The following is a 27,736-nucleotide window of genomic DNA, read 5'->3' as shown; positions in this document are numbered from 1 at the left end:
CCAGGCTGGGCTGTGGCATCTCAGGGTCTGAGGGGGCTGGAGGCAGCGTGGTCCCGCTCCCGCTGCTGAAACTCCTCGTGGGCTCGATCCAGGTCTTCGAGCACTTCCAGCAGGCGGGTAGCTGCCGTTCTCTGCTGGGCCAGAGCATCAGGACAGTCCCCTGGCAGGGAGACAGGGGGGCCCTGGTGACTCATCCGGGCCAGGGTAGACTGCCATAGCCCAGACCCAGTGGGTTATTTGCCTGTGCCCTGAATAATCCGAAAATAGACAAAAGCCCCCAGGCCACACTCAGATCCCTCACCCATGGTGGACTGGAAACAGGAGGGTGGGAGGGAGGGAGAAAGGGTGTGATGGGCAAGTTGTGGGGGAGGAGCAGGGGGCAAAGAAAAGGGGCCTCCTTAACCCCTTACCTTCCGTGACACTGAGGCCCTTCCCTGTGTCTGCCTTCAGAGTTGTAGCCATGTTGGAACCCTCCAGGAATTTCATCCTGGAAGGTGAGAGGGAGAAGGACAAGCACTGTTTCCCAATCCTGCTCCCTACCTCAGGGATTCTCTGCTGGTTGCAGGAGAGACTACAGGTTTTTCCTCCCCCTCCTCCCCGTCAGGGTCCTCCTTGTTAACATCTTCATCTCAGCAAACATTTATAGAGCGCCAGACACTGTTCTAAGCCCTTTAATTATCACAACAAACCTATTAGCTCCATTATACAAACTGAGCACTCAGACAGAGAGGTAAAGTAACTTGCCTAAGGTCACACAGCATAATAACAATGGTGTTGGGTGCCATCGAGCAGATTCCAACTCATAGCGACCCATAGCGACCCCATGTGACAGAGTAGAACTGCCCCATAGCATTTTCTTGGCTGTAATCTTTACAGGAGCAGATTGTCAGGTCTTTCTCCCACAGAGCCTCTGGGTGGGTTTGATCCGCCAACCTTTCTGTTAGCGGCTGAGTGCTTAACCGTTTCACCACCATTTATTAAAAGGTATGTGGATGGGCACCTACAAAGTGCTTTACCTGTGTTAGTTCATTTGATTCTCAGGGCAGTCTTATGAGGTAAGTACTAGTCTTATCCCAATTTCCCGGTGAGGAAAATGAGGTACAGAGATGTTAAGCAACTGGTCCAAGATCACACAGCCAGTAAGTGGCTGGGTCAGGATTTGAACCTAGGCAAGCCAGTTTCACTGAACAACAGCTATCCAGAAGCCAGGAAGGGAAAGAACATGTTGAAGGTCATATAGCAAGCTCAGGAGATCAGGACTTCATGTGAATTATGGCACTGTCTCTGGAGCCCTGGCTATTATTAAACTCCCAAGATCCATCTCTGCGTTACAGCCAGTCCAAGGAGGTTTCCAAGCCCTGCCTTTGTGAATACTCTGTCCTTGCCCTGGGCCTGGCCCCCGGGATGCTCATGGAAAGAATGAATAAATGAACATGGGGGGCTACAGTGGGCGGCTGGCCCAGCTGGTCATAGGGGGTGATGTGAGCCGGGTGGGGGCACTCACCTGAGCTGGTCCCTCCCCAGAAGCAGTTGCCGATACACCATCTGGGTCTCTGCATCAGGATCCAGAGGGTCACTCCAGTCCCCCAGGGTGACAGCTGAGTGTGTACGGCTGCAGCCAGCGGCTGAGGGGGGCATAGCACTGTCGGTGACTCCTCCACCCCTCCCAGAAGCCTCCACGGCCAGGCCAACTGCCAAGCCCTGCTACTTCTGCCTCTAAAATCTTTCTCCAAAACTGCTACTTCCCTGAAGCTTCCATCACCTGGTCCCTGGAGTCCAGCCGTAGCCTCAGCCCTCACCATCCACCTCCCACATTCTAGGCTCCTGCCACCCAGAACCTTTTCAGCCCTCCAGCCCACTCCATCTCACCTCCACGCCTTTGCTCATGCTGTATGCTCTGCCTGAAACACCCCTCCTTACCCCATCCCTGTCTCCAACTTTGCCACTCAACTCCTACTCTTTCCTAGTCATATTTGGGCAGTGCCTCCTCCAGGAAGCCCTCCTTGATCCCTCACCCTGGGGCTGGCTCAACGGCACCCTCTGAAGTCTCAAAGGCCTCTTCCTGATACTGGCACTTATAACACTACTATATTTGTCTGGTTATGCACTCGTCTTCCTTGAAAACAGGCATGATGTCTGTCTGTTTGCCACTAACTGCCTGGAATATAGTAGGTACTTAAAAATTAACTCACATTGAATGAACATTTGTTATGGGCCAAGCGATGTTTTAAGCTTTACCGTATATGAACTCATTTAATCCTCAGAACAACCCTGTGAGGTAAGCACTATTACCCAGTGCTGTTGAGTCCCTGCCAACTCATAGCAACCCTATAGGACAGAATAGAACTGCCCCATAGAGTTTTCAAGGATGTAAATCTTTAAGGAAGCCGACTGTCAGGTCTTTTCTCCCTCGGAGGTGCTTGGTGGGTTCGAACCGCCTACCTTTTGGCTAGCAGCCAAGCTCTTTAACCACTGCGCCTTAAGCACCATTAGCAGCCGCATTTCACAGTTGTGGAGACTGAGGCATAGAGGTCGAGTAACTTGCCCCAAGTTGCACAAACAGCCCTGGCAGGAGGTGAGCACCCGCTGATTGACAGGTGGGGAGGCGGAGCCTGCAGCCGCCCCGCCTCCTCACCTGAGCGCTCGGCCTGGAGGCAGCAGGTCCAGCGTGCGCCGCGGAAGGCACCCGGGTGGCAGGCGGCCAGCTTGTCCGGATTCGGGGCGCTGGCCTTGCGCAGGGCCGACAGCCATTGGTTCAGCTCGTTTACGTTCTGCAGGAAACGCGGGGCGTCAGTGCATAGGGTGGGACCCCAGGGAAGCACCCCAGGCCCCATCTTTGCGGCGCCTCACCTTACACTGGAGGTAGGTGGTGTGCAGCGCCCCCGCGTCGTCCTGCGTCACCACCTGCATCACGTGGGGCAGTTGGAAGGCGCCCTCATCCACGCGCTCCACGGCGCGGATGTGCGACACCGGGATGGAGGAGCGCATCTGGGGGAGAGGACAGTCGCTGCCGGGTGTGCTGGGGACTGGGGCCCAGGGTCAGCTTTCCGGGTGTGTGTATCAGGGGGTGCCCCCAGGGGCAGGACACTCAACCCTGCGTCTGTGCTGTGTGAGCGTGTCCACTGACTGTCCACATCCGAGTCCCCCAGTGCAGCCTCATGCCCCTGAGCACATGACAATTTCTCTGGGCATCAGATTCCGCTTCTATAATAATGATAATGGTGATGATGATGATGATAGTGTTGTTGTTAGATGCCATCAAGTCGATTCTGACTCATAGCAACCGTAATCGACAGAGTAGAACTGCCCCATAGGCTTTTCTAGGCTGTATTCTTTATGGGAGCAGATTGCCACGTCTTTTCTCCCATGGAGCTGCTGAGTGGGTTCGAACTGCCAACCTTCTGGTTAGCAGCTGAGCACTTTACTGGGCCACCAGGACTCCTTAATATTAATAATGGCTACCACCTACTGGAGCTCAGGATGCGATTCTAAGTGCTTTATAGTTCTGTCTGTTATTTTCCCCACTTTGCAGATGAGGAAACCGAGGCACAAGAGGATGAATGACTCTTCCAAGGTCACACAGCTGGTATGTGGCAGAGCCAGAATTGGAACCCAGGGAGTAGACTTCTCGAAGTTGTTGTTCTAGGTGCCATTGAGTAGATTTTGACTCATAGAGACCCCATGTAACAGAGTACAATTGCTCCGTAGGGTTTTCTAGGCTGTATCTGCTCCCACAAAAATTTGAAAAACCAAACCCACTGCCATTGACTTGATTCCTACTCATAGTGACCCCGTAGGGTTTCCAAGGCCGTAAATCTCTACGAAAGCAGACTGCCACATCTTCCTCCCGTGGAGCCTCTGATGGTTTTGAATCACTGACCTTTCGGTTAGCAGTTGATTGCTTTAACCACTGTGCCACCTGGAAAATCCTATGGGGCAGTTCCACACGTGGAGTTGCTGTAAGTCTAAATCAACTCGACGGCATCCAACGGCAACAATCTTTACAGAAGCAGATTGCCAGGTCTTTCTCCCGTGGAACCTCTGGGTGGTTTCGAACTGCCAGCCTTTTGATTAGCAGCCCAGCACTTAACCGTTGCACCACCAGGGATAATAAGAGTGTGCACCCTCTGCAATGTTTCTATTACAGCTTATGGATGTGCATACGTAGGGATGGGTACTGACCTTGAACATCAGCCTTAGGAGAACAGTGCAGGGCGGTGAGTCGGCACTCAGTAAAGCCTTGCTGAGTGAATGAACGAATGAGTGCAGGCCTGGATGTATGTGTCTGCCCAGCCGGGCATGTCCTGCAAGTGAGCTCATCAGATTTCATGTGAGTCCACAGAGTGTGTGGGCACAGATCTGGGTGGGGACACGTGAGGGTGGCCAAGCAGTGCCCGTGCCTGTGTGTGTCCCCACCTGGGAGGGTGTGTCTGGACCTCTGTATGCACATTCTGATGCAGGGGGAGCATGTGTAGGTGTACTACTGCCCCTGTCCTGTGCCTGCATTTGCCCCAAGCAGTGAGCAGAGCCTAGCCTGAGAGCTGGGAGTTTCTGAGTTGCTATGGGCCCCTAGGCAAGCCCTTGCCCTGCTCTGGGCCTCAGTTTCCCCCTAGGTACAAAGAAGGGCTCTATGAGGGGGGTTGCCGCTGGAAACCCCTCCACTGTGGGCTGGGCCCCACCTGCCACTCAGGAGTTTTGGAGTAGGACAGGGTCTCCCCGCTGAGCCAGAAGTAGCGCTTCTTGAAGGCGAAACGTGTGGCCAGGCTGGCGGGCTCCTCCTTGCGCTTCAGCAGGTAGCCTTCTCGAACGGTCACCGAGGGCGGGACCAGGGCCCTGGCTGAGCCCCCAGCCTCTGGGAAATGGGGAGGGGGACAGTCAGCCCTCCCTATCCAGGCTCCACCTGCCCCACCAGCAGGCCCAGTGCCCACATGGATGAGCTTGGTTCTCTGCTCCCCTGGAGGCAGAAGGATGAACATGATGGCCTTTGACCTCCACTGGCTCCGTATGGAATCATGTCATTGAGGCCTGGGGTGGGGGGCCTGGGATTTGCAGTCTGTGGTGCAGACAGCCAGCAGGGGGAGCCACACCCCATGGAGCCCAGCCCAGGGAGGGTCCTGGATCTCTCCACCCCCAAAGAGCAAGACACAGACTCCTCCCTAGTACCACAGGGACCCCACCATGCCATGACCAGGGCTCCACATTTGGACAGGCTGCTCCTATATGACTTGCACTCAACTGTGTCATAACTTGGACCCCCCATGGTGACAGAGACTCAACCCCATCTCTGCTTAAAACCCTCCATGGCTCCTTTTCATTCCAAGTAAAAGCCAAGATCCTTACGGTGGTCTCCAAAACCCCACATGGTTGGGGTCCCTCTCCTCTCCTCCTCTCCCCCACCATTCACTCTTCACTTGGACTTCTCACTGTTGCTCCTTATGCCTACCTCAGGGCCTTTGCACTTGCTGTTTCCTCAGCCTGCAACACTCTCCCCCAGGATCCTCATGACTCATCTCTGTCCTCCTCCAGGTCTTTACTCTGAGGTCACCTCCTCAAGGCCATTCCTGTTCAGCCTATCTAGAATTTTCTCCTGCCACCTCCATCCATGTGCTCCCTAGCCCCTTTCTCTGCTTTATTTTTTAGCGTTAAACCAAACTCGTTGCCATGGAGTCAATTCTGACTCATAGTGACCCTATAGGACAGAGAACTGCCCCATGGGGTTTCCAAAGCTGTAATCTTTAACGGAAGCAAATCACCAGGTCTTTTCTCCCTTGGAGTGGCTGGTGGGTTCCAACCACCGACCTTTGAGTTGGCAGCTGAGCCCTTAACCCTTGCGCCACCAGGGCTCCTTCCGCCTATGATATTAACCCATTGCCATGGAGTAGATTCTGACACATAGCGACCCTATAGGACAGAATAGAACTGCCCCATAGAGTTTTCAAGGTTGTAATCTTTACAGAGGCAGACTGTCACATCTTTCTCCCACAGAGAGGCTGGTGGATTTGAACTGCCGACCTTTCCCTTTCGGTTAGCAGCCTAATGCTTAACCACACCCCACCAGGATACTTGTTGATTGAATGCTCCCTGTGCCATGGCCCTGCCCACATCTCCTCATTGGCTGGAATGCCCTGGAGAGCGGGACCTGAGCCCTGTCCATCTCCAGGACCTAGCATAGTAGGTGCCAGGAAGTGTTAGTTGGATCCACATTCTCAGTGCTGAGGAGGGAAGGGTGGAAGGCAGGTCCTGAGGGCCCAGTGGGTGACTAGCCAGGTGTGGCAGGGCCCAGGAACTCACCCCCCACCGCTTCCACGTTCACCAGCCGGTCCAGAAAGTCTCTCACACGCGAGATACTCTGCAGCAGGAAGGGATATAGGGGGGCCATCCACAGCTCCTTGCCCTGGCCAAGCTGCTGGCCCAGGTTACCAATGCTCTGCACAGCCTGGAGCAGGGGGCAGGAGACACCAGGGTCAAGGTCACTGGGGGGGGGTAGAGGGCAGGGGAGGGGAAGCCCCCCTCTGGACCCCGAACACAGTTCGAGTCCTGACTCCCAAATCAGTGCTCAGCAAAGGAGAAGACCCATAGCAGAGCCTGTCTTAGGAAATCTGTTGTTCCCTTCACCTTTTGGAATCTTCACCCATTGTCCTTACCCTGTCACACCCCATCATCCACAGACCTAGATCTCCCCTACCCAGTACTGCTCAATCCTATCATGCATACTCTGGAACCCATCAGAATCTCAAGATGTTGCCACTTTGTAAAGGATGGGCTAATTCACACTAAAGTGTAAATGACTGCTAGCCTGTTTCCCACTTTCCTCCTTGAAGGAAATCTTCAAAAGAGGAGATTGGAGAGCTTAACGAATGCCTTCACGCTCTGAGAGGAATGCTAATAATGGTGCTTCATGCCTGGGTTTCTCTGGGTCTCAGGTGGTTTTTCTGAGTAGCTAGCCCCTCAGCTTTGTTCCTACCACGCTTTCCCCTGGCTGAGAGCTTTGGGGATGGGGGCCTCCACTGCAGACACCTTGGCGAGCAGCAGCAGCGAGCGACTGGTCTGGGGATCCGCGTGCTGATCCCGGAGGTCAAACAACTTCGGAGTGAGGATGGCAGGTGCAAAGAATCGCAGGAAGAGGAAGCCGCTAATGGCCAGGTACTTCAGGTCCTGCTGGAAGAAGCAGCAGGTGAGGGGGGTGCCCCCAACGCCCACTTCCTAGCTGGAGAAACTGAGGCAACAGGGGCTAGAGACTGGTGGTGCAAGGGAAGGGGGATGGAGTAGGTCAGGAGACCATTGAGGAGGTCAGCCAAGGAGCAGGTCTGCGGACTTGGAAATCTCTTTTCCTCTCTAGGCCTCAGTTTCTCCACCTGGAAAATGGGATAACAAGACCAGTCCTGCACATTCAGATTTAGCCAAAGGTTCTCAGAGTCAGCTTTGTGCCGGGCACTGTCCTAAGGGCACAGGCCTATGAGGGAGGCATGATCATTATTCCCACTTTACAAATGAGGAAGCAGAAGCTCAGAGATGTCAAGTGACTGACCCAAGGTCACACAGCTGATGAGTGGAGGAGGATTCAAACCCAGATCTGTATAATTTATGGTAATAATAACAGCAGCAGGCCAGGCACTTCTCCATACATTTTTTCATTTCATACTCACCCTAGAAAGGATTATCATCCCCATTTTACAGAGGATGCAACTGAGGCCCAGAGAAGGAAGGTCAGTTGCCCAAGGCCATAAGTGGCAGAGTCAGAATTTGAACTCAGGTGGGATTTGAACTCTGCTGTTAACCATGCTCTCCTGCCATTCAATGCCAGCTACCCTGGAGTGCGTGCTCACTGAAGGCCAGGAGCTAAGCTTGGACTATCACATTTAACCCTCAAATAACTCTGCGGGGTAGGTCTTGTCATCTGCATTCTACAGACAAGGAAACTGAGGCTCAGTAGTGAACCCAGTTCAGCTGGCTCCAGAACTCATCCCATGTGCCCTCCTCAGCCCCGGCCTCTGCCCCTTACAAACTGTAGAGTCTTGTGGCCCTCTGTGTGAGGCGGGTTCTCTCAGCTCCAGCCGAGGAGACTCCAGGAGGGGGTGTGCCTCCATCCTGGGAGCATCTGGATCCCCCAGCACTGGCTCACCACCCACCTCTCACACTTGCCAGCTATATTTAGCCCGAGAATGCACTCCCGTGTTTTTTTAGGGGTTGTATTCACACATGAGACAATACCCTCCTCTGGGTGTGTGCCAGCTTCCTGGGGCACTTCAGCCTTGACAGCAAGCCCTACCAGAAGCTGGGCCCCGGAGCTGCCCAGATGGAGGGTCTCTGTCACCCCACATTCCCCCAGGCTCCCCTCGAACCCTGAGCTTCCCCCAAGGCCACCACCTCCTCCCTAGCCGGGTTCCAGGGTAAATTTAGCCTTCAACATCAGCTTAACTTCCTCCTTTCTCGAGGGGAGAAACGTGTCACAGCAGCAGAGAGAGGGGCTCCCCTGGGTTCCCCTGATCCCACCCACCCTCGGGGACCTCAGAAAGTCTCTGCTCCCTGCCCAAGGCCGCTGCCCACCTTGGGGGCTGAGAACTGGGGGGCACTGGTGTGTCCCTGATACTGGCTCTCCCACAAGGGCTGGGCTATCTGGGAAGCTGCCCCCTTGCCTTCCCTCCTCCCAGCCACAACTCTGCCCCGCTTAATGCCTCCGCCAGCAGCTCAGGTGAGAGCCCGGCAAAGTGGGGTGTAAATCAAACCACGTCCCAGTTAGAACCCAGAGCGCACTCCTCGGGCAAAAGGAGGGGCTGTGGGGAGAGAGGGCTGAGGGGAAAGACCTCAGCCAGGAGTCAGGAGACCTAGGTCTAAATCCACAACCCTTGGCCCAGGGTCTTTACCTGTCCAGGCCTTGGGTTCCCCCGTCTAAAAACAAGTAGGGAGAAATGTGAGGTAAATCACGGCTCTAGGATTGGGCCATTTCAGCTCCACCATTCAGCAGGTTAGATCCCAGTGTGCGTTTCTGCTACATCAGGCCTATGTAAGAAGTCTTCCTCTTCCCCCATGTCATTTGTAAGCAAGAACAGTGACAGTCACCTCGGTGGGTGTGCTGAACATTAAGCCAGGAGGTCTCAAACTAGTGTCCCGTGGGCCAGTCCAACCACAAATATGTAACGATTAGGCCAAGGTGGATTTTTTAAAAGGTGAGTTAGTACCACATTTTAAAAAATGAGAGTCCCCACATAAAATCCAGAATTTTGGCTTAAAAAAAAAAACAAAAACTCAGAAGCTCTGGCAATATGGGACCCTATTGCTACATGGTGGGGCCCTGGTGGTGCAGTGGTTAAGAGCTACAGCTGCTAACCAAAAGGTCAGCAGTTCAAATCCACCAGCCGCTCCTTGGAAACCCTATGGAGTAGTTTTATTCTGTCCTATAGGGCCGCTATGAGTCACAAGCGACTCGATGGCAACAATTTTTTTTCTTTTTTTGGGATTCCTACATGGTAATAATAGCCGGAAGCTGCCCCCTTTAGATAAGCTGTGGGTACTGCAGTTTGCCGCAGTCCCCACCACTCCCTAGTGTCCCACATCTCACCTGCTTCGTTCATTTACCCACAGCATCTGAGTTTTCAACTTTGGCGCCAGGGACTTATTTTTAGATTTTATTTTTGGTGTCTCCTCCTGAGCCCTAAATGTGCCCGACTGGTGTGGCTATCTGCCTGTGTGTGTCTCTCAGTAATAGCTGCAATTTAAGAAGCACTTACTTTGTGCCATACTCTGTTATTTGGTGGTTATGAGCAAGACTCAGGAGCCAGCCTGCCTGGGTTCCTCATCAAGCACCACCCCTTCCCAGAGGTGTGACTTCACCTCTCGGGGCCTCTGTCAAATGGGAGTAATACTAGCACCCACCTCACAGGGAGGATGGGAAGATTAGAGGCTGTAATAAATATGTAAAGCACTCAGAACAAGGTCTGGGCCATGGTAAGGGCTACATCTAGTGTTAGTTGCTATTGTTATTATTATTATTACTCCTTCCGGGAATGCTGTCCCCACTTCTGCCGGAACAGAGTGCTTCTGCGCAGGCAGCCTGGGTCCTCGTCCCACCCCTGCCTCACCGTGTGACCCTGGACAAGTCACTGCCCCTCCTCAGCCTCAGTCTCCCCACCCGCCTGATGGGAGCACCTGGTCCCCCATGCCTACCTCGTGCTCTGCTTGGGGAAAGCGCTCCTCCACGCGCTGGTGCAGCTGCTTGAAGGCCAGGCGCATGGCGGGTGGGCAGCGCCCTACAGAGCCCACAATGGCGTCCATGATGGGTCCCAGGTAGCCGGTCAGCAGCCCCAGGCTGGTCTCCCTCACATGCTCCTCCGAGGGCATGCCCTTGAAGGAAATACGCCTGGAGGAGCAAGTGGGGCAGCTCAGCCTCAGAGCACAGCATCCATCTGTGCAACCTCAGGCTTTCTACTATTCCTCAAACACACTGAGATCATTCCCACCTCAAAGCCTTTGCACATGCTGTTCCCTCTGCCTGGAACACTCTTACCCACACATTCAGCTTAAGTGTCTCCTCCTCAAGGAGGCTGTCCTACCGCCATTGCTCATCATCACAGACCCTGGTTCGTTGCCTTTCTGGTATGGACATGCCAAACCCATGGTCCAACCTCAGGGTCTTTGCACTTTCTCTTCCCTCTGCCTCTAACACTGTTCCACCAGGTCTCCCCATGACTCCCTCCTTCACCTCCTTCAAGTCCTTGCTCAAATGTCCCCTTCTCTTGGAGGCTGTCTGTAGGACCCCATTCCCCGCCTGCTGGCACTTCCCACACCTCCCCTGCTTTATCTCCTCTAGTCCACTGATCATCTCCAGTAATCTTCTTTAGTTTATTATCTGTCCTCCCCCAGAAGAGGGATGTGTGTCCATTTGTTCCCTGTCATATCCTCAGTGCTTTGCCCAGTGCCTGGCACATAGCAGGTACTCAACAATGATTTTGTTGAGTGGAGAACGGACTAGCAGTTTTCTTCCTGCAATTATCTCACTCCCTTCTTTAGCTACAGATTTAGTGTCTGTCTCGTTCACCCCCAGACTGCACGCTCCATGGGAGCAAAGCATGGAGTCAACAAGCTAAGCCCTGGACGAATTGCCTTCTGGAAATTGATCCGGATCAATTGATCTGGATTATTGGATCTGAAAGGCAACCCAATGGGCTAAGTAGCCTGACTGGTCCCATTTAACAGATGAGGGAACTGAGGTTCAGAGAGGTTACCTTGCAAATGAATGGTGGAGTTGAGATTAGAATTCAGCACCACAACAATAATAGAATAATAAAACCATCACCGCCATAGTAAAGATAATACTTCTAGGGTGCTCACCATGCCCTGGGCTTTGTGGTTATAACTTGTTTAATTCTCACACCCACTCATGAGCCTTGTAACAACCCACAAGGTCAATAGCATGAACCTATGTTTCAGATGAAGTTACAGGCATGGAAGGTAAGAGGCAGAGCTGGGATTTGAACCCAGAGGAGGTGGATTTCAGAGTCCTGCACTTAACCACTACACTACACAGCCTAAGGGACTACATGCTCATTTTGAAGGCTCTGAGGTTATCTGTGCAACTCCTGAGTAGCTGTGCCCCTAGGGTGGGGTGGCAGTTGGCTCGGCCCACCTATCAAGGCTCCTGGTGGGCACAGGGGGCTGGGGGAAGGTCGGGAACCCCTTTTGAGCTTTGCTCACCGTGTGCGGCCCAGCTCCATTTTGCCCGGGTCCAGCTCCATGTACTTCTTCTCCTCAAACACACGGTTGACCACTGGCTTCAGGACCTCGTGCAGATAGGGCATGCCCACGAGCTGGGGGCAGGGGGCACCACACGGGGCAGAGCTGAGGGCAAGGCCGAGGCGTGCCCATGAGTCGGGGGCAGGGGGGCACGCAGGGAGAAGCTCAAGGCAAGGCTCAGCATGTCCAAGAACTGGGGCAGGGGGCACCCCCCAGGGCACATGAGGCAAGGCTGGGGGGCATCAGGTGGGGCACTCAAAATGAGGCTGGGGTACAACCAAGGGCTGGGCAGGGCCACCATGGGAGGTGCAGCCTGGAACAAGGCCAGGCACCAGCCACCAACACCCCAGCCCAGCCAGCCAGTGCCACCTGAGGCTGGCCAAGCGCTGCGTCCAGCTAAGCACCGGGAAGGGGGTCCTCTCCAGAAGTGGCCTCACGGCGCACCAACCCTTCTCACCTTCATAAATTGTTCCATCGACTTGGATGCCAGCGAGTTAGAACGGAACAGAGTGTTGGGGTCGGCTGAGAGGACAGGGGGAAGGACTGCTGGGATATGGAAGGCTGGACGCAGCTCACCGTACCCAGCCAAGGTGGAAGTCATCATTCTTCCAGCTCAGGACAGGGGAGACCCGCACGGTCAACCCCTGTCACAGTGCAGAAGCCCAGAGTGGATAAGTGAGTTGCCCAGGGTCACACAGCTCACGAGTAGCAAAACCAGGGTCTGAGCCCAGGGCTGAGCTCCCAGGCTGGCTGGGGGTGCACACAGCAGGGACCACCCCCCACAGGAGCCCCACCCTCTGCCTGAGGGCTCCCCGTTCCTCTCCCAGGGACCCTCTGCAGGCCCAGACTCCTGGGGCAGTGTCTGGGAGTCGGGGGGCAACTCACTGGTCCGAGCCACCTCACGCCGGGTGAGATAGTCCAGGAAGGGCCCAGCCAGGCCCTGGCCAAGAAACAGCTTCACCAGCTTGGTGGCGAGGTCCTGGCGGCAGTCCCCCAAGGTCACCTCCTCCAGTACAACCAGGGGGCTAGCAGCATCCTCCTGGGCAGGGACAAGAGGTGGGAGAGGTGGCCCAGGGCCCGGAGGCTTCAATGCAGAGGAGCCCAGGTGGGGTTCCCTGAAGTGGGGGGGCCATAAGCCCGACACCTGCATATTCCAAGTGGAACCGCGTGCCTGGTGCACCCACCTCTGCCGGCCTCAGCACAGACTCCATCAGCAGCTCCGTGAGCGGCTGGTAGTATGGGGAGGGCAGGACACGATCCTCGTTCAGGCGCACCTTCAGCCGCAGAGCCCCCAGGTTCCTCCTGCCCAGGGCCAGACCACAGGTGAAGGAGCATAAGGACACATGGCCAGGTGTGGATATTCCAGATAAGCAGGTGTGAACACAGATAAGGATATTTGCGTGGATGTTGGCAAAATGGGGCAGGTGTGAACAGGTGTGGGCAGAAAATCAGGTGTGAGCAGGTATTGACAGGTGTGAACAGGCAAGGGCAAGTTTGCAGACCACATGGTGCAAACAGGTGTGGCCAGCATAAACAAGTGTGTACAGGAATGGACAGAATGAAGAGGTATGGACAGTGTAGTCAGTTGTGGATAGTGTGAACAGGTGTAGACAGGTGTGGATAGTGTGAACAGGTATGGAAAGGTGTGGAAGAACCCAATAATGTGAAATGACATGTTTGTACATGAACAGATGGGCGGATATAAGGTGAACTCATTTAGACGTATGTAAGTCCGCATTAAGCGGCATTCAACAGACTTTTGTTGAATGAATGCATGCGTGCATGAAGGAATGAAGTGACATGGTAATAGTGTGTGGGCTGGCAACATGGTTCCAGCCTGATCCCCTCGCCGGACCCCACATTTACCCAGCATCCTCCTCGGCTCTGGGAAATGGCAGGAGGCGGAACCAGCCGTTGGGTGGGTTCTGCTGCAGGACCTGTGGGGGGAACTCCACCTGTGGGGGCATACGGGCCCTCAGCTGAGCCCTGCCCTGCCCCCCCACCCCCACCCCCCGCTGCCTGGAAGAAGAACTCAGACAGCTCACCCAAGGAAAGGCAGCATGGCCTGCCAGAGGCCCCCCCCCCCACCATCTCCCACCAACACAGCTTCGGTACCCCTGTCCTTGCCCCAGCCCCAGATTACTTCCTCCCCCTGGGGCACTGAGGGTTCAGAGAGGCAGAGAGACTGGCTCAAGGTCCCGCAGCTGCTAGAGACAGCCAGGACTTAAACATGTCTGGACTGGGTGTATTTTCAGCTCTGTTTGCGGACACATTACGTCTATCAGAAAGCTTAAGATGGTCCAGAAGGCCCCAAGCCCTCTCTCGCCCTTTGTCTTTTTTAAATAACAGCTTTATTGAGAGAGAATTCACATACCATACAATTCACCTATTTAAAGCATACAATTCAATGGTTTCTAGTACAGTCACGGAGTTGTGAAACCACCACTGCTGATATCAGAACATTTTCATCATCTCCCACTCCACAAAAGCCCATGCCAATTAGCAGGAATGTTCCATTGTATGGAAAGATCACATTTTGCGTATCCATTCATCAGCTGATGGACATCTCGGTTGTTTCCACTTTTCGGCTACTATGAATTAATGCTGCTACGAACATTCGAATACAACTTTTTGGGTAAACGTATGTTTTCATCTCTCTTGGGTGCACACCTAGAAGTGGTCTGGGTCATATGGTAAATCTATATTTAACCTTTTGAGGAGCTGCCAGACTTTTCCACAGCAGCTGCACCATTTTAAAATCCTACCAGCAATGCATGACTGAGTCTCTCTTTGATTTGCTCTAATCTTGCCTCCTTTAAAAAAAAAAAATGCCAGCTCTGAGTATATAGCCATTTTCACATCCACTATTCCTAAGTGGCAGGAAAAATCACATCCATTTTACAGATGGAAAAGCTGAGGCTCCAAGAGGAAGGCCTTGAGCCCAGTGGATCCTGGTATAGGGCTTCGGTTCTGGAATCAGAGAGACCTGAACTCAAATCCCAGCTCTGTCATTTCTTAGTCATGTGACCTTGGGCAAGTCATTTGACCTCCTGAACCTCAGTTTCCTTATCTGTAAAATGGGAATAACAACAGTCCCAGCTTCATAGGGTTGTCAGAGGGTTGTGTAAATGAGGTTCTGCTGGAGAAGCACAGGGCAGGCACACAGCTGTCCTGGCTGTTCTCTTCCCAGAATGAGAATCTGGGCTCACCCTGTGACTTTGGACAGGTCCCTGGCCCATGACAGCCTCAGTCTCCTCATCCGTACAATGGGTCAATGGAGCGCCATCACCTAGGCCTGGCCAGTCCTGGACTCCTGGAGAACCTGAGGAGGCAGCATCCACATCTGCCATCCCAGCCCCAGAAGGCTCAGTCTATCTCCCCCTTCTTTCCCCTTGAGGGCACGGGGGAACCACAGAGGGTGTCGGGGACAGGGCACTCACCATGCCTAAGAAGTCGTTCTTGCCCACCATGTCCCAGTCCCAGAGCTCCACCCTCAGCGGGGACGGTGCTCCTGGCAGCTCCCGCAGCTCCAGGACCTCGTCCCAGTGTGGGAAGCGGGTCTTCTTGATTGTCTGGGGAGGAGGAGGTAGTCTGTGAGGGAGGGCGCTGGTGCCCCCTACTCCACCCCTGACACCCCTCCCCTTCCCGGCTCCCTTCCTGCCTCCACTCACCGAGGTCTCCAAGCTCTGGCTGCCCCAAAACACACGTGCAAATGGGTCAGAGGTGCCAGAGATGTCGCGGGGGGCCAGGTCCCTGGAGACAGATGAGGAAAGGGGTGAGGGGAGACAGGACTCTCAGGGACCAAGATTGAGGTGGGGGTGGGGGGCTCCAGAGTAGATCACTCAAATGCTGCTGGTTTCCAAGGTAATGACCTGCTCCATCACAGGGGACCAGTGAGGGGCCCCTGTCATCACGCCCACCCAGAGCCGATATCTTCCTGTTGCCTCACATCTGCCCTATGGCGAGGCACTAGTAGGACCCTATTTTCCACATGAGGGGACTGAGGCACAGAAAAGTCAAATCCTGCATCATGAAACAAAGGTGCAGTTGGGGGGCAGGGAGCCTCAGTTTCCTTGGAGCCCCTGGATAGGAGGCTGGATGCCAGGCTGGGTAACCTTGAGAAAAATCACATCACGTCTCTGAACCTCAGTTTTCTGCATCTGTAAAATGGGAGTAAGAACAAACCAAGCTCACAGGGCAAAAGATTAAATAAGATAAGGTGTGTAAAGGGCTTAGCATAGCATCTGGCAGATAGCAAGTTCTTGGCTCTGTCATTCATTCAACAAACATATTCCTACACCCTGCCTACGGCTGAAGCAAAGTCATGAGGCAGGAACCCCCTAACTCTGGTTTCCATGACAACCCAAAAGACCCACCCCAGTCAGCCTCCCCCACCCCTCCTTCCCGAGGTCCCCCAAATCCAAGGACACACCTTCCCCAGGCTGCTTGCTTCTTCCTCCTGCCCTTCTCCCACCCCTGCTTGGCATCCAGAGCCTTCTTTGGTTTCCTAGGAGCCAACCTAGTTGCTAAGCGACAGCAATCAGTCCCTCTCCTACTTGCAAGGATGCTGCACAGCCTCGTGCCTGGGGAGGGGGCTGTGGGCACAGAGCAGACAGGGAGCCCCTGCCTTGTGCTGAGCCTCTTCACCTGTCCCCTGCCTCCTTGGCTCTCCCTCATCCAGACTCCAGGGAACCCCAGCTGGGGCTCAAGCTAGGAGAAGAAATCTGGAGACTGTGGCAGAGTCACAGAGAGGGCAAGGAAGGGTTTTAAGGTCACACAGCAAACTAGAAATATAGGTCCTCCCCTCCCTGGGCGAGGTTTGTCCTAAAAGTGAGGATCGGGCGAGTGAGGTGAGAAAATAAGGCAGACAGATGGGATGGGGGAATGAGAGGGAAAAAAGAAGGCATTTAAGGGGGTAGAATGATGGGCATACTGAGGACGAGAGAAGGGCATTGCAGAGCGGTGAGTGGGCCAGAGGGAAGATGGATGTCCCATGAGCTGGTACCCCTGGAGGGGACATCTGTGGATGTTGCTGGTCCTGTATCCCTCCTCCTTCTGATTTTCCTTTGAGGCAGTACCTACCCCTCCCCCACTCCCAGACCACCTGACTTAGGTGAACCGACCCCACCCTCCACTCCAGGAATGGATTTGTGACTCAGGCCTGACCAATCAGAGTCAGTATGATTGGTTCAGAGATGATCATGCACCCCAGACTGAGCCAATAAGAATTAGTCCCCAGGATATTGGTTAGAAATAGAAGTTATTTTTTAGTTGGAGATGCTAAATTTGCAGGATGCCAGCCTAGCCTGCTGGGCCCATCTTTGCCCCCCACCTGGGGAAAGTCTGCCTAAGAATGAAACTAACACAGAGGACAGCAGAACCAAAAAACAGAAACAAATTGCTGATGGCACTGTTCAAGCATCTGGATCCAGCCATGCCTGAAGCACGTGTCAGTCATTTGAGCCAATAAATTAGTTATTCTGCTGAAGCCAGTATGAACTGCGTTTTTGTCACTTACAATTTGATTAATAAACCTCCACACATCTGTCTGGCCATCCTGAACGTCTGGCCTGTTGTTGCTGGTTACTGAGGACTCGATAAGGAGATCTGCTTGTGCTCTGCCCCCAGGAAGTAGCAACCGGTGAGGCTGGAGCTGTTTACTCACACAGGGATCCTGGCTGTGAGCCCAGAAGTGCCCTGGAGTAAGGAGGTCCTAAAGACAAGGGCAGCTGGGGAGACCCAGGAGATCCCTGCTCATTCTCAAACACACACTTACGCCTCATGACCATACCTAGCCTGGAGCACGTGGCAGCGGAGGCAGCGGCCCCTCACATCGTCCATCATCTGCACCGACAGGCGGATCTCACCCTGCACCTCTGCATCCGGGTCCACACGGCTCAGGTTGATCCAGCTGTCGATCCCTGGCAGGCATTGTTGTTGTTGGATGCCATCGAGTCAATTTTTGACTCACAGTAACCCCATGTGACAAAGTAGAACTGCCCCCATAGGGTTTTCTAGGCCGTAATGTTTACTGGAGGAGACTGCCAGGTCTTTTCTCTCACGGAGCTGCTGATGGATTTGAACCGCCAACCTTTTGGTTAGCAGCCAAGCACTTAACCATTGCGCTACCAGGGCTCCTTTGGCAGGCATAGACACTAACATTTATTAAGCACCTACCATGTAACTAGGCATTGTAGTAACTTAAAAATTCAATTAAGATTAAAAATGTGTTAAGTCACTGACTTCTCCAGTCAACCTTCTAATGTAGGGACTGAAATTATGTCAGATGAGAAGAATAAGGCACAGGGAGGGAAGAGCCCTGTCCACGATCCCCCAGCGAGTAAACGGCAGAGCTAGGATTTGAACACAGGCAGTAGAGCCCCAGGGCCCATGCTATAGTGGTACAGATCACACTCTTCAGCCTGGCATATAAAACCTGGTCCACACCTGCCTCCAGAAGAGAATCCATAGAAATGCACCTTAGTGTCTTTGCCAAAGCACCTTTAAGGACCAACTCATATTCCCCTTCCTCCAGGAAGCCCTCCTTGACCACACGAGCCCTCACTGCCCTCTCCTCCTCATCCACTGCCATGTTCCACATACCCTCACGCCCACATTTCTGTCCCAGTCTATCAAAGTCTTGTTTAAAAAATAAAAAGCACCCAACACAGTTGCAGACACACAGGCAGTTTCCTCCTTTTCTTGTTTCCTGTTCTATGTGAATGTCTTTTCTTTTGCAATCGAGTTCCTTGAAGCCAGGCCTCATACTTCATTCATTTAACTCTTCCCCCTTGGGTAGATGTTCAAGGCACATTACAGCTCATTGGGCAGGTTAGAAACACAGATTTTGGAGGTGGACACATCCTGGACTCGAGTCCCACCCCTGCACTGTCTAGTCATGTGACCTAGGGCAGTCACCTCGCCTCTCTAAGCTTCACTTCCCATCAGCTGTAAAATGGAGGTAATTCTAGTGCATACTTCATTGGGGTGTTATAAGGACTAAATGTAAAGCACTTAGCATTGTGCCTAGCACACAGTAACCAAAAACCCCTTGCCGACCGATTCTGACTCATAGTGACCCTCTAGAACCGAGGAGAACTGCCGCATGGGGTTTCCAAGGCTATAAATCTTTACGGAAGCACACTGCCACATCTTTCTCCCGCAGAGCGGCTGCTGGGTTCGAACCACCAACCTTTCAGTTAGCAGCCAAGCACTTAACCACTGTGCCACCAGGGCTCCTAGCACATAGTAAGCCCTCATTAAATAGGAGCAATGATACGAAGATGATTAGCACATTGTTGGTCTCAACTAATTCCCACTGAAGAAAAAGCTAGATTATTCGATAAATGGTGTTGGGACAACTAGAAATCATCTAGATAAAAAATAATAAAGTTCAGTCCCTACCCCATCCTTTATGTCTGGATAAATTCCAAGTGGATCAAAGATTTAAATGTAAAAAAATGAAACAAATTGTTGCTAGAAGAAATCATGTTTTGAAAAAAATTGTCTAGAGTTGGGTAGGCCTTCAAGATATGACAGAAAATCAAGAACCAAAAACAAAACAAAAAAATATGTATGTAATGAAGATGACTACAGAAGAAGAAAAAATGCGTATACTTGGAAAAATTATAAGCAAAGTCAAAATATAAGGCAAGAGAGAAAAACCATTTGCAGCTAACATCACAAAGTGTTTATTTCCCTAATATGTAAAGAGCTCCTACGAATCAATAAGAAAAGGCAAACCACCCAAAAAGGAAAAATGCACATACAATATGAACAGACAATAAGCAGAAAAGAAAATAAAATGACTCTTAAATATACTAAAAGACTTTCAACCTTATTCAAAGAGAAGTAAAATAAACCTATACTCAAAGGCAATTTTTTACCTATCAGATACAAGATTAAAAATTGTGATAATTGTTGGCAAGAGTGTGAGTGAGTAAATTGGTACCTCCTCTTATGGAGAGTAATTTAACACTAGTATCAAACGTGCAAATGTGGGTACTCTTTAATCCAGCAAATCCACTTCTTGGAATTTATCTGCTATAACTTGCGTATGTGTGAAATCATGTGGTACAAGACTATGCATTGCAGCATTGTTTGAACTAGAAAAAGATTGTAGGCAAAGAAAGTGCCTATCAATAGGGAGCTAGGCAAATAAACGATGGTCCAACCACATGCAGCCAGACAAAGAATGAGGAACCTCAATATGGAAAGAGCTCCAAGATACATGATTAAGTGAGAAGGCAAGAAACAGAACAGTGAGTGTAATAGGCTACTTCCTATTCGTATAAACAGGAAAAAACAAAACATATAGCACTGTGTTAAGAGCACAGACTCTGGAACTGAACAACCTAGGTTCAAATCTCAGTCCAACCACTTAGTAACTTGTGATCTTGGGCAAGTCATTTAAGCCTCTGTGCCTCTCAGTTTGTTCACCTGTAAAGTGAGAGTAATAAGAGCACCTGCCTCACAGGGTTATTATGATAATCGCGCGAGTGGATACATGCAAAGCACTTAGAAAGTGTTCAGCATACAGTAAGCACCACATAAGTGTTTGCTGCTATTATTCTTGTCGTTTGCTTGTATATACGTATTTAAAATAGCTCTAGAAGTACGTACAAAAAACCTGGCAGCACTGGGGAGTGGGACAGAGTAGCTGGGGTGAGAAGGAGAGCGTCACTGCTTATTGTACCTTTTGACTATTGAATGATGTAAATGAATTAACCGTTCAATAAATTGAACTAAATTAAAAATTAAAAGCATAAACAACAGCAGAACTGATTCTTCGCTGATGCTCTGTGCTTCCCCTGACACTTGCTGTGCCCCTACAGATGCCCACGTGGACTCTAACACAGCCACCCCCTCCTCACTCTGCCCGGCAGGGAGCCAGAGTCCCCCACCCACCTCGGGGGTCAGCGGCAATCGCCTCCCTGCTCAGCGAGATCTTGCCGATGATGTCATCATGTCTGCAAAAGTGCCAACGGGTAAGGGCTCCATTCGGGGATCCCTGCCCCACCCACACAAATCCTGGGGCTGGGGGTGTGGGATAGACGTCAAGGGCTGGGCGGGTGGGCACTTTGCTGTGGGCAATGACCCTCAGTCCTGTCTCCCCTCAGCGACCCAGTCTTGGGCCTCCAACACACACACTCCACCTGCCCCAGTCACACACCCGACAGTGTCCTCGTCCAGCACGTAGAAGGCCAGATGGTGGAAGTCCAGTGGCAGGTGCACAGTGTACTCCTCACCCCAGAAGGGGCTCAGGCTCCGCCAGATGGTCGCTGTCCTGTAAGAGGGGGTGCAGGGGCTGGGGGTCCTCGGACCACACAGGCACGCACATGGGTACCCAGACACACTCACACACACACACACACAGGAGGACCCACGCACACACACACACACACACACACACACACACAGACCCTCACACTCACACACACACACTCACACACACACACACACACACACACAGGACCTAGACCCTCATACTCACACACACACGAAAACAAGGACAAGGACTTCATGAGCACACGCACCCAGGACCTAGATACATATCCACCCAGGGACATACAAACACACACCCATGAACCCAGATATAGAGACAAATACACTCACACACACGCACACACACACACACAATCACATACACACACCCAGGTCCCCAATACACACCAAAGGGCCCAGACACACACACACACACACACACACACACACAGACAAAAAGACACACATAGCCAGAGACACAAAGAGACACGTTCACACATACACAGGCATACATATGCACCCTCAGAAATTTCTAGAAACATATATATACACATAGACATGTGCAGACACACCCAGAGAAAACAGACACATTCACACAGATAGACAACACAGACAAAAGAAATGCCCAGAACATGCAGACACACACAGAGACCCACAGACACACTCCCATACCCACTCACATACAGAGAGATGCAGATACACAGGGATCCAGACATATACGCACACGGAATTTCACAGATAACACACACACACAATTCCATTCATTCCTTCACTCATTCATTCCTTCACTCCAAGAACATTCACCCTCACTGCATAAGTGTGCTGGGCTCTGGGGAATCAGTGGACCGGGCAGATATCTGGCCCACAGAGGCCCCTCAGGGGGCAGGTGCTCTCTGGACTTAAGACAGTGGGAAGAGCCCTGTGATAGGGTTACCTCAGCCCCTGATTAGGTCTAGAGGGGGATGGGGGGGGTCAGGGGAGGCTTCCTGCAAGAGGTAGTCAGGCAAAGCAGGTAGAGAAGATAAGGGCAAGTATTCTATGTGGCAGGAACAGCATGTGCAAAGGCCCTGAGGCAGGAATGAGCTTGGTGAGTTTGAGGAACAGGAAGGGGAAGGGGAGTGTAGGGGGCTAGGAGACCGTGAGAGCACTCAGAGCTTCACAGCACACAGCAAGGCAAGTCAGAACCTCAGAAGAATTAGGGTCCCAAACCACCCAGGATCTACACATATACACAGACACTCATACACAGCATCTCGGCCCTGACTCCCCTGCAGACGCACTTCTCTTTACCCAAAGGGAACAAAGAACCTGATTGGCCTACCGAAGACACGCCCAAATGTCTGGCTCCCTTCCTCCTCCCATTCACCACACTCTCCCCAACAAAGTGTGCACTTGCACGCACGCACACACTGCCTGCTCTTGCACCCAGCCCACGGGCACCACCATCAGATGTACCCTCAGAGCTTCCTCCCAAACACCCTCTTCCCCGACCCCGACATTTTCTCAGCTGGGAACCTGGAAGGCTTCTCACAGCCCAGAGAGGGAGAGACAGCAGCCTAGGGTCACACAGAAGTTCAAACTGCAGGTTTGGGGACTGTGTCACAAGTGTGGACACAGGGAGAACCATAGGGGACCCCTGCCCCCCACAGGCTCCTCACCCCCAGCTCCCTTCCCATCTGGACCAGAACCAGTGCCAGAAACATCCTGAATCCTGTTGTCTCCATAGGAACCGAGGCCTCAGCCGCTCCCCTGCCCCCCAGCCTGTGGGGGCGGAGAGCCGTCCCTCGGCCTGTGGGGATGGGAGCTGAGCACGGCCCAGCCCAGTGCCCCCACAACCCTCACTCACATGCCAGACATCTGCACATCCTCATGTGTTCACACCAGCAGCACCGGTGTGCCCAGATAAGCAGACATCGATGCACACGTGTGTGTACGGGGCAGCCATGTGCATGCACACACACACAGTCACTCTGGTACACCCACAGGGACACACACATGTGGTCACAGGCGTTCCCACCAACACCCACACACTCACACTCACATACACCCAGGTGCCCGCAGAACCCAGCAGGCTCGGAACCAGACAGCCCAGCCAAGCGTGAGCTGCCTGCCCCCAGGGAGGCCACCGTGGGAGGCACGGGCTGGCAGCTGCTGAGTCAGCCCCAGGGAGCCAGCAGGGACATCGTGGGGTCCAGAGGGGGAGGGTGACCGGCCGGCTGATGGGGCCAGGGCAGGAGAGGAGGTGGCAGCCCCAGCCATTCAGCCCCAGAGGGGCCAGGGACAAAGCATCCTCTTTCAGACCCACAAGCCCCCCTCGGTAAGCATTGCCTTGCCCTGCTCCTCTTTTAAAAGTGCTCCCCTCTCCCCAGGCTGTGTTCCCACTCCTCACCTGGCCACCACCTCATCATCCACCTTCACTATGCAGTAGGGGTCACTGCTCCCAGACCTGCGGAAGGAGGGGTTTGGAGGGGGATGTTGAGAGGGCAGCAATGGGTAGGGCCCAATCCACCTTCACTATACACAGAGGGGAGGGGACTTGCCCAGGGTCACACAGCAGGTCCAGGTGAGAGGCAGGATCCCAGGGGACCAGCAGAAGATGTCATGGCTGCACAACCCACCCATTGCATGCCTGACCCACCACATATGGCCTCTCTGGGCTTCCACGCATACAAATGGAACATGGAGGCAGGAGGCCAGCCAGACAGCCCAGAGTCCTGACCCCGGAAGCCCAAAAGTCAACAGCGTGTGCTTGGGAGTCATCCCTGGCCTCACCACCCCCTAGCTTAACCTGCCTTAACTACCACTCTCTGGGGTAAGCATTGCCCTCCCCAGCTTTCATTTCAATGGGAGTTTCCCTGGGGAGGGGACCAGCGAGTTGCTCCCTGTCAGGAGGGGTGGACCTTAGCTGAACCTCTCACTGCAGGCACAGAGCAGGGGACCCAGACCTCAAAGCTCAACCAACAGGAGAGATGAAAGATAGCCTGGAGTAGCCACTGCACCGCCGCATCCTCTATCCTCCCTTCATAATAAGAGTGCCAGCAAACCCCAAGCCACTGCATCCTCTATCCCCTCTTCATAATAAGAGTTACCAGCAAATCCCAAGCTGTCTACCCTGGCCCCTCACCTCCTGTCCCTGCCCCATCTCATGGGCCTCCTCTGTGTTTCACCAAGCTCAGTCCAGCCTCAGGGCCTTTGCACATGCTGTTCCTTCTGCCAGGGCTCTACGTTCCTCATCTTGTCACAGCCTGCTCCTTCCCGTCATTCCAATCTCAGCCCAAAAGTCACCTCCTCAGAGAGGCCTTCCCTGACCACCACTGCCCCATCTAAAGTCTGTCTCCACTCCTCCCAACTTCCGGACTGTGAGCTTCTTGGGGGAAGATCTGTCTTGGTCACCACTGTCTCCCTGCCCCCCGCCCCCGCTGGGATGTAGTAGTAGGCCCTCCAGATATATTCTGAGTGAAGGATTGTGTTGTGGTTTCCCGGGAGGCTCAGAGAAGTGACGGTACTTGCCACACAAGGAGTAACGGCTGAGCGGGATTCAGACCCAGCTCTATGAGGCTCAGAGCGCATGCTTTTAACCAATGTTCCCTCCGCCTGTCTATCCACCTTCCCCTCACTGTGGCCCTCTCCCTAGATGCCCCAGCCCCCACCTCTCTACCTCCACCACCCTCTCTCTGTCACAGATCCGCAAACTCAAACGCCTCAGGAATTCCAGGGAAGAGTAACACTGGCACCAAGAGCCCTGTCTGCTGGTGAGCCCTGCCCTGTGCCTCAGTTTCCCTCTCTGGATTCCTTCCCTTAGTCCTCTCTGGCTGGCACCCCAATGCCTCCAGCTCAGTTACTATCACGGAGTCCCTCAGACTGGGTGATGTTCTGTGTCTCCATATCCCTCTCTGGGTTCCATCTCTGAACTCCCTTCTGTGTGGTGCCCCAGGCCTCAGTTTCCCCTTCTGGGCTGTACCCTAAACCCATTGGACTGGGTAACTCTTTGAGCCTCATCTGGGCTCCACCCCCGGGCCCCTGTGGCCAAGTAACCCGCTGTGTGTCTGGATTCTCTATCCCTGAGCTTCCTCAGTTTCCCCAGCTGCAGATGGAGGGGGCAGATTGGCTGGGATTCCACTAGCAAAGGGCTGGGGACACGCCCACTCCTGCCAACCGAGCCTGACCCCTGGGCCCCTCATGGGAGCCGAGCTCCAGATGTCAGCTCCATCAGCTCCGGGGCTGTGACGCAAAAGGGCCTTATCAGACACGCATCAGGTAGGGGCAGTGGTGGCAGGGGGGCCGCCCCCTCCTGACCTTTGCTCTCTCCAGACCCTTAGCTTCTCTCCCACGGTCCTGCCCCAGCCCAAGTGTGGGAAAGCAGGCCCCTCGGCCATCACCTGGCCAGTCTGGTTTGTGCAGTAGAAATAGTCAGGGTTCAAGTCCCGGCTGGGTGACCTTGGGCAAACACCTTTGCCTCTCTGGGCCTCAGCTTCCCCATTTGTGAAGTGGAAATGCCAACAGGCCCATATGAGATGCTAAGCACAGGGCCTGGCCTATGGTAAGCCCTCAATGACTTACAGCTGCTATTAATAATAGCACTAACTCTAAAATTCTCTGCTGAGGCCAGGTCAGACCCCCCCCAAACCTGGCAAGATTCAGGCAGAGTCTGAGGGCCTTTCCCTTGGGGGAGAGGAGAGGGCACTCATTCGAACAGCCCCCCACCCCCACCCCCAGCCTGGAGATCCCAGCATGCTCCGAGGAGAACCCTTTGAAGACAGAAACCAACAGCTTGGGAGACCGAGGCAGGTGGCCAGAACCCCAACTGGGGCTTAGCGGCCCCTTCCCCACCTTGCTCTGGCGCTAGGGCCGCCTCAGAGCTCACGTTGGCCCAGGAACTAGGCAGGGGGTAAGTGCAGAGGGAAGGCAAGAGGTGCAGAAACCAGGCATGACTCAATTCCTCCCTCAGGCCAAGGTCAAGAGACCCCCCCAGAAGCCAGAATCCGGCCCGGGCCGCAACAGCCAGTCGTCATGGCCCCTGGCCCAGCACAGTGAGATGGGAGCTCAGTTTCTAGAAAGGACCCCCTTAGGCCCCACCCCAGCCTCACTGTCCTGAGAGTCCCAGGGACTCTGATTTTGGGGGGCTGTAAGGGGACATCTCAGAAAGAGGGTAGTAGGGGGCTTCTCCAGGTGCTACGTTCTCACAGCAAGCTCTGCTGCCATTTCAGGTGCGTGTTTATCTGGGGTGGCTGATGAGGATGGGGGGCTAAAACTGCTCGAAGCAGCCACCGTTGACACAGCTGCAGTGTTGGGGGGGTTCATGAAACCAGAGGCAGGACACGCCTGGCTGGGAGCCAGCAGGGCCTGCCTGGGGTCAGGGCTTGGCCAAGCCCCACTCCAACCTAGGCAAAGGCTCCAAATCCATGCTCCTGCTCACCGTGGCCACAGGGTAAATCCTAACAGGACCCCCAGCCTCACAGCTGGAGGGAGCTTGGAGACTCCAGCCCAGAGCTCCCATTGTGCAGATGGGAAACCGAAGCCCAGAGAGAAACAGGTCCAAAGTCACACAATCAATATCCCGCCGAGGATCCCACACCTGACCCAGGTGCTGACAGCCGCAGAGCCCCTTCTGGGCTCCAGGCCAAGCAAGAAGGGATGCCCCCACCACCACCACCATTCTGCTGATTCGGCAACTGCTGATTCAGCGCTGGGGGAATCATAGCCAGGGGCCATTTTGAGGGGAGCCCAGGGTCCCCCCAACCCCATCATGCCCGTCTAAGGAGGGGCTGCAACGGGGAGTTGGATCGCCAGCAGTTTAGCATCCAGTGACAGCTCCCACCCAGCTGGGAGACCCCATACTGAGGGTTCAGCCTCTGGGTCAAAAGGACTCCAGGCTCCAGCAGGCCTGGCTGGCCAGCCACCTGGTGACATTCCACAAGCAGAAACACCAGAGGCACACAGAGGAATACTGGGGCCCGCCTGGCTCCCGGCCCTCCGGGGCCTCTCCCCAGGGTTCACTTGATAAGCCCACACTCAGCCCTGGGGAAGCCCCATCTCCAACATCTGTCTGGACTAAGGCAAGTCCCCCTTCACCCCCTCCCCAGCTCTGACAGAATCGACCGTCTGATCCCCTCTTCAACCCTGGAAGACGCCTTTCAATACATCCCAAGAGCAAAGACTCCCCCACCCCCACTCTCTTCCCGGGAGGGGTGGGGGAGTATCTGCCCCCTCCCTCAAGACAACGATGGGCCTGGGGCTAGGGCCCGGCACACGCAGACCTGCCCCAATACCCGGGCTTAGACAGGATCCAACCTCCTCCACCTCTCCTCACCGCCCCGTCTGGGCCCGCGGAAAGGCCACCCACCCCACTCCATGCCCGGCGCGCCCCTCACCCCCGGCGCGCCTCAGGGTACTCACACGTCCTTGGCGGGCAGCGCGCGGCCCTCCACCACGCGGACATTCAGGGAGCTGCTCTTGGCCATGGCGCCCAGCCCCAAACTTTCCAGGCAGCAGGGCCCCCAGGTTCCGAGGCTGGACCCGGGGGCGTCTACATGTCACCAGCTGCGACCCTGGCGCCCTGCCCCGGAGTCCCAGCGCCACCCGTCCGAGACGCGGGTAGGTGGGCGGGAGGTTTCCGAAGGCGGGAAAGGGACAGGTGCCCGGGGAAGGGGCGCCCGCCACGACTCTACAGGTAGGAGCGGGGCGCAGAGCAGACAAAGCGTGCGGGGGGCGCCGCCGGCTCTTGCCTCTACGTCTGGAGCTC

At 54.0% G+C, this 27,736-nt stretch overlaps 1 protein-coding gene across 3 annotated transcripts; it reads right to left on the bottom strand.

The window, feature by feature from the left end:
• Positions 1-20: 20 nt before the first annotated feature.
• RASAL1 (RAS protein activator like 1) lies at positions 21-27,736 on the bottom strand. Of its 3 annotated transcripts, none has more exons than XM_023733647.1 (21): positions 27,391-27,736; positions 23,384-23,440; positions 20,903-21,016; positions 20,638-20,699; positions 17,522-17,651; positions 15,402-15,483; positions 15,171-15,302; positions 13,597-13,685; positions 12,915-13,032; positions 12,616-12,769; positions 12,188-12,252; positions 11,692-11,804; positions 10,165-10,357; positions 7,018-7,155; positions 6,292-6,436; positions 4,680-4,852; positions 2,851-2,904; positions 2,636-2,771; positions 1,505-1,625; positions 423-487; positions 21-160 (listed from the first exon to the last, which is right to left on the bottom strand). In XM_023733647.1, the coding sequence occupies exons 1-21, from the start codon at positions 27,453-27,455 to the stop codon at positions 21-23; spliced, it is 2,346 nt and encodes a 781-aa protein (XP_023589415.1). In that variant the 5' UTR covers positions 27,456-27,736. The 3 variants fall into 3 exon arrangements, with proteins under 3 accessions (XP_023589415.1, XP_004379181.1, XP_023589416.1); XM_004379124.1 differs by having other exon boundaries at positions 2,851-2,988; positions 27,391-27,592; XM_023733648.1 differs by having other exon boundaries at positions 2,851-2,988; positions 7,018-7,158; positions 27,391-27,476.

The sequence above is a fragment of the Trichechus manatus genome, unplaced genomic scaffold (assembly GCF_000243295.1).
Source record: "Trichechus manatus latirostris isolate Lorelei unplaced genomic scaffold, TriManLat1.0 scaffold00061, whole genome shotgun sequence".
Taxonomy (NCBI): Eukaryota; Metazoa; Chordata; class Mammalia; order Sirenia; family Trichechidae; genus Trichechus; species Trichechus manatus.
This window is presented reverse-complemented; position numbering and strand designations above follow the sequence as displayed.